General features: G+C 36.7%; 1 protein-coding gene across 1 annotated transcript in view; it reads left to right on the forward strand.

Moving 5' to 3' along the window:
• Positions 1-341: 341 nt before the first annotated feature.
• Positions 342-10,665, forward strand: part of SPRED1 (sprouty related EVH1 domain containing 1) — a 36,773-nt gene continuing 26,449 nt past the window's right edge. Inside the window, 1 exon segment of the mRNA XM_026849305.1 lies at positions 342-493. Coding sequence (XP_026705106.1) covers positions 342-493 — 152 coding nt within the window.

Below are 10,665 nucleotides of genomic sequence, written 5' to 3' on the forward strand. Positions count from 1 at the left end.
TACTGTATTTTATAAACTATTTTATTAGATAATATTTTGTGTAACAAGTGGCAAATAGCTGCTTAAAACATTTTTTGGGTGTGTAGCAGTCTGTTTTACCTAGTGCAACATATATGTCAGGGCTGCACCAAAAAATATCTGCCTAGTTCCTACATGACATTTTTTGTCTCATAGACTGACTGGAGCAGAAAGACCTTTCTTTTACTCCTTGCTTGGATTCTACTGTCTAAAAATGGTTTTAAACTTGCATTGTGTCATGTTGCACTTGCTTTCTTGATATTCATCTATTTTGTGCAGTTTCACTCAGCTATCTCCAGCACCCTTCTCAGAATTTCCTCCTTATGGTGAAGTCCTACCCCAGACCCATAACTTCTAATGGTATTAATGGTTTTGAAAAGTCCAAAGAGGAAGCAACGAGATGTAATCATAATACTAAATCATCTCATGATCTCAGTATTGTAACCCTTCAAGACTTTGTTATTGCCAAAACAAGGTAAATGTAGCTGGTGGATCCGTTTTCATTTGCTCAGTAGACATTCAGTGATTATTGTAGGAGTTCTCATGACTAGCCATCGTTTAGGAAGTGTGAATGTATTCTTATTTTGTTTTGTTACTTATTTTGTGTGGGGGGATGCATGTATACTTTTTATTCTTCTGTGCTGTTGGTTACAAATTTCTAAGCTTTTCTTCTGGAATAGCAGCAAATAATACAATTTAAATAATCTTCCTTTTGAAGTGAGAGGCCTTTTAGTGTGCTGTTTTGCTCTGTTATATTTATGCATGACCCATGTGTTCATTACATACAGCTTTTTGTAGAAACTTGTAAAAAGTATTACTTTAGCAGTAGTTGAAGCAGGGAATGTAGTTACACAAGGCTTAGTTATACTTTTTGATTCACTATTAACATTCCTATGTTTTCTGACCTTAGGACTTGTGAATCACTATTTCTATGCTTGAGACTGCTGGCTGGGATGCTAATTATTACTGAGTTTATCAAACATAGATCATACAGTTATACATTGGCTATGTAAGTCACATTGTTTATGCTGATGTATTGCAAATATGAAGGACATACCATTAAAACATTTTGTGTAATCTAGTTAATCATTTGTTTCTTCTCTTTTGATGGATTTTTTTGTATTAGAAGTCTCTGCATTTGTCTGTCTCGGTTTATTTCCTCTATCCCAAATACTTATGGTTTGTTAAAACTACAGAAAGACTGATTCAAACCACAAAGTGTAGTGCTGCATAGCAAGGGAATGGTAACTTCCTTTCGGTCACTGAACATAGACCTTTAAAATGGATTTGCAAGTTCACAGGCTATCTTCCTTAAGGCATGTTCAGATTTTCTTTTTTACTCTGTTTCTGGTGCTGTTTGTTAAGCATTTTGCAGTTTGGCTTGTAGTCTTTCTGTTTTGTTAGTGTGAACACTCATAATTTGTCCATTTGTGTGTGTTTGAACAAAACATTTTGGATGTTTGGCTTTTTTGTCATATGTTAAAAAGAACAATTTAGTGTTAGGGATTTTCCTAGAATATAATCTACTTTGCAAGATCACTTTTTCATATGAGCAGGTTAAAGTCCTTGAAAAGCCATGTCAATGTAAATGTTGAGACAAGCTTTAGATTTAACAATATCAACAAATGATACTACAGTTCTAATTCACATAGTTTAAAAACCCTATTTCTTACAAAACATTCATTAGCAATCTCACATCTCAGCAAGACAGTTAAAGGAAGATTATTTTTATAAGTGTGGATATGCTTTATTTGGTTTCAGGTTCTGTTCCTTTCCTATGCAGGTTAAGTGGGAAATGCATGCTAGGAATGATCTGGACCTTTTATAAGTTTGTTTTGATGTGACAAGATCAAAACATAGATTTTGTGGTTGCCTGCCTAATACCAAGTGTTGCTTGAGGTAGTGAGTAAGCTCAGTGAGACTGTTGCTATTTTCTTCCATAAATGTATTGCAAAAAGTTTGAGTATGTAGCAGCTCACCAGCTAAGCTCTGTATACCAACATGCAGTTAGGTCTTTATTGAATTACGTACATTACAGATGGTCCCTGTCCCAAAGAATGTATAGTCCAGAACAAGCTGAAAGAAATTCAGGCATAGTAAATATAAAATCTGAGACAAAATTCTCAGGTGTGTTGGAGAAAATATAGCAGGGTCTACTTGATTTGTCCTTTATTTTTGCTAAATAAGTTTTTACATGTGTTAGGAGAATAATAATAGCTTTTTGAACATTTGTGAAGCACTGTCTTAAATGCAAGGACCAGTGGAATAAAAAGGACACGGGTGCTTGTTCAAAAATGACATATTCAGTACAGCCTGTCATACCTTCTTAGAGTAGCTAAAATTGTTTGTAAGGAACCTTATTATGGTCTTCTTTCAATGTATGAGTTACCTTCATCTTATTTTAGTGGTCAAGAACTTTATTGCAAAATGACTTGTTGATTAATGCATCACATCTCCTGTTAATAGGGTCTCCAGAGTTCTGCCATCCTTAATCTTTATGGCTAGATGACTTTGAGGGTGATCTAATTATACTTGCATACCTGAGTGAAACTCAGAGACTTTGTGAGTATGCAAGACTGGAGGAAAATGGCCCCGAGAGAAGAGAGAATTCTGACTTGTTCAGATATAACTATTACCTGAAAAACTTCCCTTATATTATGTATTATAAACTGTAGTACTTATTGCTATTCCAAGGAAAATAAGACACAACTGAATCTTTTTAAGCTTAATTAAAAAAAATAAAAATCCTTCTGGACTGGATGGATGTTGTCTGACATTTACTGGAAGTGTCAAGTTGTCTTAGTTTCAGTGGAATCTGCCTTAGGCTACAAACTTGTGCTTGTCCTAAGTTTGCTGAAGTGCTGGAGAAAATTAAAAGCTTGTCTTCCATTGTTTCTTTAGATGTTCCTCTGTTTTTGCATGGTTGGAAAGAAATGCTAACTTTTCTGAGCTAAAAAATTAACTCCTATTTTGTTTGTGGGCTTTTTTATCTTTATCTACATGTTTCCATGGTAAGCAAGTCACAATTAATACATGGCATCAGTGCCCAATAGCGTGATTGCTACTTGATAAGAAACAAATAGTGATTTCACAAAATTAGAAGAGGTACAGCCAGTTCTGTGCTATAAATGGAGTGAAGAGATTCCTCTGGATCTTCAGAAATTCCGGGGTAAGGAAGAAGAAAAACTATGAGAATATAGAGATAGGAGAAACTGTGCTGGGATGAAGAGTGGATATTTCTGGAGTTCATGGCTGTCAGCTTGTAAGAATGGGGCAAATTTAGGGTTTTCTGGAGGAAGCCATTAAACATGGGGGTCATATGAATAGCAAGATCTGAACACTGAAATTCTGTTACCGCATCTGCATGGAATTGCATGACATATAGTCCAGGAGTCCCTGGTACTAGTCCTCTATTAAGCAGGCATCTGGGAAGTCATTAAAAAATATCTGCCATGTCCAGCTCATTGCACCAACTCTTACAAAGGGGAACTGCATACTATATACTGTTCTTTTGGTTCTGGTACGCATGTCCAAAACCTGTGGACCCATCTTAGATTGTTACTTTGGTTCTTTTTAACTTCTGTGGGGAATGGTAGAAAGAAAAACAAGTTGGGGGAGTTTATTTGCTTGTGTATTTGATATCAGATGCAGTTTTCTAAGTAATATGCCTTGACCAGGTGGTATTTTAGAATCCATACTATTATGAAAATATAGGCCTCCAGAAGGCAGTTTAAAAGAGGTGGAACCCAAGTATGTGTCGTGATTTCCTTTAATCTGCTAAAATACTACTTCACTTAACCAATCCTCATGGATGACATACAGAAGTAATAGAAACTAGGTACAATTATTAAACAAGAGGTGGTGCTGGAGAGCAGGGCTAAAATATTATTCATGGAAATGTCAAGTGTCTATTTTTTGTGTAATTTTCATGGTTTTCAAATCTTTAGCAACTTCCCCTTTCTTCATGTGCTCTTGTGCTTTGTGAAAGCTCTTGCCATAGTAGCCATTCTTCCTTGCACTATTGGTTACTTTACATGGTCAAAATTCTTATGTTGTCTGTATTCAACTAGGAATGTAGTTCTAATGCTGCTATTTTAATTTTTTTTTTTTCTCTGATGTGTGTCCAAGACAACACTTCATAACAGCAATATACCATATTAATAGTTTCCTGTTCTGGACACTTGTTCATTTGTATCTCTCCCTTTTGAATTGTAGGTGCACTGTCAAACACCTTGTTTTACAAGCCCCTCCTGCTAAATAATAATTGTATAACCAAGTATTTTTGGCGCTCTCAGAATACCAGTTATCCTTTCCTTATGCAATACAGTTTCCCACATAGCTTTTTTTCTTCTGCCATTTTCGGTTCAAGCCGTTTTACTTGGTAGTTCAGGCTTCTGGTTTTGGGATGTGGTTTTTTTTGTTTGTTTGTTTTTGTTTTTTTTTTTTTGGGGGGGGGTTTTTTTTTGTTCAAGCAGGAATGTCTTATTCAGCTTTTTTTGGCAAAGTCCAAAGCTCTTCAGTAAATCAGTGAGGGTATCCTAAATGTAACAGCATTTGTCTGTAATTCCTCCTAGAAATCTATGTCTTTTTCTTGCTACGCTCCTCACAAAAGTAAATTTCCTAGGTATAGTAGCCATGCATGGTTGATGTACCTCCTGTTTTTCCTGTGAAGAATACCTTTTGCCTCTCTTAAAGGAGAGTCTGCAAAATTTTGCCTTTTACCAGCATAATAGTTTGGTGTATATTCTGATTTGCTAGTGTAATTTTGAGAGGAGAAATGTAACAGACATGTCAAGCAGAGCCTCATATAATAGTTGTTATTATGGCAAAAAATATATATACAGCAGTTTCCTTTTCACAGAAATTAATGGGATGTGCTGTCATATGTTTTCTTGATGTAAATTATGTCTTCTTTAGTACTCGTGCTATATTTACATCTCCTTCTGTTGTAGATAAGTCATTAATGTTTTGTGCCAGTGGTAGTCATTCTCTAAACCTTAGTAACAAAGGACTTCATATCATCAGTAGTGTACCGATATGTTCATGTGATACTGGTGAAATTAATTTTTTTTTCTACATTGAGTCAATACTCAACAAATGTTATCTGCAAGTAAAATAGACTTCAACTCAGTGATCTGGTATTACCTTTGGTACTCCAGGCATGGTTGTACTCACAAGCACTTCTCTAGTTGGGAATTGTAAAATCTTCTGCTAAGCTGTTTGGATAATAAGAGCCATAAAAAGACAAGTGTGGTTCATGTATGCTCTTTGGGTGAGGCTACAAACATATAAGTATATTGCAGCAGAAGTTGGAGGGGTTAAAGTACGTGTGTAAAGTGCCAGTCAAAGGTAAAGAGCCTTGATCCATGACCAGTTCACATTCAAAGATCAGCCTGGAGCTGTTACTTTTGTGCCAACAAAGATAGTGTAATTTCATAGCAGAGTGTGTCACGATTTTTCAGAATGCCTTTTTTTTTCCTTAGCCTTGTCAGAAGTGTTTAAATAGCAGTTGTGCACAGTGACAACTCTTACTTCAAAGTATCATGAATTCTCGTAAATGAACCCACATTAGTTATAGTTGTAAAGCTGTATTTTATTGAAATTACTGTGCTTTGAAATATGATATTAAATCAAAGAATCACAGAATAACTGAGGTTGGAAGGGACCTCTGGAGGTGATTTTGTCCACTCCCCCTGCTCAAGGAGGACCACCTAACCACCTAAAGCAGGTTACCCAGGACTATGTCTGGACGGCTTTTGAACCTCTCCAAGGATGGAGACTCCACAACTTCACTGGGCAACATCTTCCAGTGCTCAGGCACCCTCACAGTGAAAAAGTATTTCCTGATGTTGAAATGGAACCTCCTGTGTTTGTATGTGCTCATTGCAACTGGTCCTGTCACTGGGCACCACTGAAAAGAGCCTGGCTCCATCCTCTTTGCAGCCTCCATTCAGGTATTTATATACATTGATAAGATACCCCCAAATCTTCCCTTCTCCAGGCTAAACAGCCCCAGCTCTCTCAGTGTTCCCTCATATGATAGATACTCCAGTTCCATAATCATCTTAGTGACCTTGGCTGGACTCCCTCCGGTAGCTCCATATCACTCTTGTACTGGGGAGCCCAGCCCTGGACACAGCACTCCCGTTGTGTCCTCACCAGTGCTGAGTAGAGAGGAAGGATCAACTCCCTCGACCTGCTGGCGACGCTTCTCCTAATGTGGCATAGGACACCGTTGGCCTTTTTTGCTGCAAGGACTCATTGCTGGCTCATGTTCAGCTTGGTCCACCTGAAACCTCAGGTCCTTTTCTGCAAATCCACTTTCCAGCTTTGAAAGAAACTACAATGCGAAATAATTTTACTGAAGCTAAGAGGGTCAGCTTCTCGTATGGTTCTGGTTTTAATTCCACTTGAAGATCCAGGTTTCTTGATGGTAGTAGCTTTATAGTATTAAAAAACGCTTTGCAATTGCAGTTCAGTTGTCTTAATAAACAGTTCTGGGATCACTGTTTATTATTTTTCAGTCCTATATTAAAATAGAAATGTGCAAGATGCCATACAAATAAAAGAATGATAATGCTTAGTATGAATCTAGGAGAGGGAAGATTTGCATACTGTTGAAACTGGGTTAAAATAAATGTAATGCAAGAAGATAGCTGTTTTTTTTTTCCTCCTTCAACGTCTCTTCCCTTTTTCTCTGGGAAAAATATTTTGGCAGAGATTCTTAACCTTCATTCTCTTTTGGATCGTTAATGGAAGAAAGGACAAATGTTGTAATAACGCTTGGTATCTTTAATTTGCTTGATATTACACATAAGAAATACCTCAAATTATCAAAATAATTTATTTTTTATGAAAAAAACATAGTGATGAAATTACAATTGTCTTCCTCCCCCCAGTCACCAAAAGCAGGATTGTTCGTTAGTTGCTGAGCTGAAGGTTCCAGCCTGTCGAGGTCAGTGCAGTGCAGGGCTTGAACAACAATTTGGACATCCAGGTCATAAGTCAGTTTGGGCCCAGGAGCATTACAACAATATAAACAGGCAACTTTTGGAGGGAGGAGAGAGCCTTTAAAGCCTGTGGTCAGATTTTAATGCTTGGTGCTTTTAAAGTTGATGGCAGGCAAGGACTAAATCTTACGTCTTTCACGTCCACTTATGGTTTGTAGCCCTTTGTTTCTGCCCCCTAATGCTTTCTTCAGCTGCTTAGTTCAACCCACTCCAGCTCTTGATTTTGGTACAAGAATCATCTTCATTTGCTATCTTAAAATGATTTCATCTCAAGTTTATAGGTATACCATTCAGACACATGCTCCACTCTTCAGTAGCTCTTAACCACTAGGGGAAAACAACACTTTTTTTTTTTTTTTTTTTTTTCTGCTTCATCACAATTTATAATGCATTGTAGTCGCATAATTATACTGTACTCTCATCTCCTTACCCGAGGCACTTCAGCTGTTAGAGAGATGATCTGTTACCATAGTTGTTAGGAATTGATGGATTCTGATGTGGTTGTCTCCAGTCTCCACTGGTGCTCAGCACTGTCTCTTGGGTGGCAGCATGCCTCTGTGTACAGAATTTGGCTTTTCCTGTAAACCTTCCTTTGCTTCAAGAATTTCCAGTGGCCACATTAAAAATCAAGTGGTCTCAGGAACAGTTGGATGTGATACAGTAGGTTTGGGCCCACTGTTGCAGTGCTGCTCTTCATGCTACATTTCACATGCTTATGGTAGCTCCAAGTAAAGGGTTTCATAAAAGCAATGCTCAACTGATTGCCATTTGTTTGGTTTTCGTTTGTTTAGTTATTGCTGATAGAGCTGCTGAACATGCAAGAGTAGGTAAAAATGTTGGGCTGTAAGGGTGGTGCCGGAAGACACTGGAGCCTTGTCTGCCCTTTTTCCCACAGCTAAGCTACACCGGCAGTTTAGCAATTGTTTCCAAAATTCCCAAGAGTAGATGGGGCTATAACGCTTAGAGATACAAGACATCTGGGTGGTTTCAGTAGCACCAGTAGTGTGACAAGCAGATGCTGTTTTGTTTACAGAGAATTCTGGAAATGGAAATCACTCAAGTCCTGCTGCTGCTTTGTGGCTAATTGCAAACCAGCTTACATTGTTACTAAAAATGGTTATCATTACCAATCGTGAGTTCCTTTAAAATATAAAAAATTATATTAGAAACAATCAACAACAAAAAAATCCCCACAAAACTAAACAGTCTCTTTTTAGTCTTTGGCGTTGTTGCAAGTACAGTAATGAGTTTGTCTAGTAAATTTACAGAGTGGTTGTATGGAAGACCTGTTTTGTTTCGATTTAAGAGGTTATTCATTAAATGTTACCTGTTGGGAAATTTTATTTTGGCTCTTGCACTAATGCAGTGGATTTGACAGTAGTTTCTAAAGTACTTGAAAGAATAAATGTTGTTTAAAACGGTTTAGAAAATATTGAAACAAAACACAAGTTTGTTAACTAGACCAAACTAGGTGCTTCAATATAGGGAAGGGGAGAAAAAAATCCACAACACTGACAGAAAACTCTGGCAAGTGGAAGTAGTTAAGCTATTGAGGTATGATACTAATCCTCCATCTTTGCATCTCCTTAGCCATTCTTGAAAAGCAAATGAATGTGGAGTGTAATTAATTAAAAAACCCAAACAAACCAACAAAAAAAAACCAAAAACCCAAAAAAAACCCAACAAAATGAAAACGTTAATCTGTTGTAGTTCAAGTTTTCTCATGTAGCCTAAGTGAAGTTCTGTGATGTCCCTGAATGATGCTTAACTGAACTTCTGCTGCAGTCTGTTAAACAAAAGAAAGCTTTAATATTTGGATTTACAACTAAATCTATAGAATGAATAACTTTAAAGCTGAATTTGTGGAGAACAGCAAAGAGAGTATATAGTTTTAACCAATTGGTGCATCATATTTATTTCAGAGGAAAGTCCCAGTGTCCTCAGTTTCTGTCAGAAAAGGGTCTTCACCTCAGAGAAATGAGACAGACCACTTGTGTCTGAAGTGTACAACTACAATCTGAACTTATCTCCGAGTGAAACACAGTGATAGAGACCAATGAATGATTCAGCTTTCAGTGATATTATTAAGAAGATACAACCATTTTTATTTGCAGATATTAGAATTGATAGATGCATACAATGAGGGATTGGATTTTTCTTGATTATATTTATCTGCTGTGTGGGAAGAGTTACTAAAAGATGTTGGTACAGAAATGGTGAGAAACATTGACTGAACTGTCATTTTAACGATGAGATTTAGGGGGAGGAGGAGGCTGGTTTTTTGCTTGGAGGGGGCAAACAAAGTCTCTGTAAACAAGTTCACTTGCCTATAAGCTAAAATTGGATAATCTTGGTTTATTTCCCATTTTGCAAACCGTTATGTATTTAAGCTTTAGATGCTTGCAGCAAAATTCTTTTTTATATATATATATATATATATATATATATATATATGTGAATCATATGTGTGAATCATATGTGTGTGTGAGAACGTAATATATTAATTACGCAAAAAAGCCTACCTTCAGTTATTTTGGGACATTTGAGGGGAAAAAAAAAATAAAGCAGTGATCGTTTTAAAATACAACAGTTTGTTGAACGGTTATATCACAAATAATTTCATACAGAAGGAGCAGTTTTGTCCTCTTCTAATATTTCCTGTTCAGTTCTTTTTTTGACATCACTGGCATAAATTTGACATCACTGGCATAAGTGCTTAAATGCTCAGTCAGAAACATGTTGCAAAAAATATCATGAAGTTTATTTCTTTTGAAGTGTTGGAATACTAATTCATGGACTATTACATTCATGTGGTAAACCATACATTGAATGTAGGATCTTACAACATCCTTGGTAAACCATGGGGTTTTCCAACAGCAAATTCCTTTTTTCTGCTGAATTCATTTGCTGCTGAATTTTCAGCAGCAAAGTCATAACTAAAACTAAAATGTGTTATTTAATTGAAAAGAAATAAATAAATGCTGAGAGAGAGAGGGATCACCAGAACCTCTTTTTCTGAGACTTTGAAAAAGGAATTTGGCTTTTAAGTAATGAAGTGATGACCATTTGTTTATTTTATAAAAATGCTAAATGATGGGAAAAGCTGTTGAATTGTAAAATGCAAGTAATTTTCCACAAACTGTGAATACAGGAGAGAATTGGCTAGTAGACACTGCAAATATTAGGTTTTAAGTAGCTGTAACTGGTTCTGTTGTTGAACCCCACAGTGTGTGTGTCCTGACCTACCCTTGCACAGGACGGGTTATGAGGGAGGGAGGGAGGGAAGCAGGGTTTCTGACTAGAAGCCTGTTCTTGTTTAGATTTCAGTGGCAGAAGGCCTGACCTCTTTCTGCTTTCTTGTTCTCTTTTCTATGCAATTTCATGGTGGCTGACTGGCTTCATGATTAGTCTAAAATAAATTGGGAGTTGATTCTTAGTCTCTTCCCGCCCCTGGCCGTCTCTAGCTAGATCACTGTAAAGTTCTTAGAAGAATATCTGTTTTGACTCTGAGGAACTATATTGTGTGGCTAAGTTTCTTTACAAGGAATTGCATATAAGCTCCAAGAAGTCCTAAAGAAGGCATAGAAGTACAGAGGAACTTTTTTTTCTTTTTTTTTTTTTCTTTTTTTTTTTTTTT

Source organism: Athene cunicularia (genome assembly GCF_003259725.1).
Source record: "Athene cunicularia isolate RWA chromosome 5 unlocalized genomic scaffold, athCun1 chr5_part1, whole genome shotgun sequence".
Taxonomy (NCBI): domain Eukaryota; kingdom Metazoa; phylum Chordata; class Aves; order Strigiformes; family Strigidae; genus Athene; species Athene cunicularia.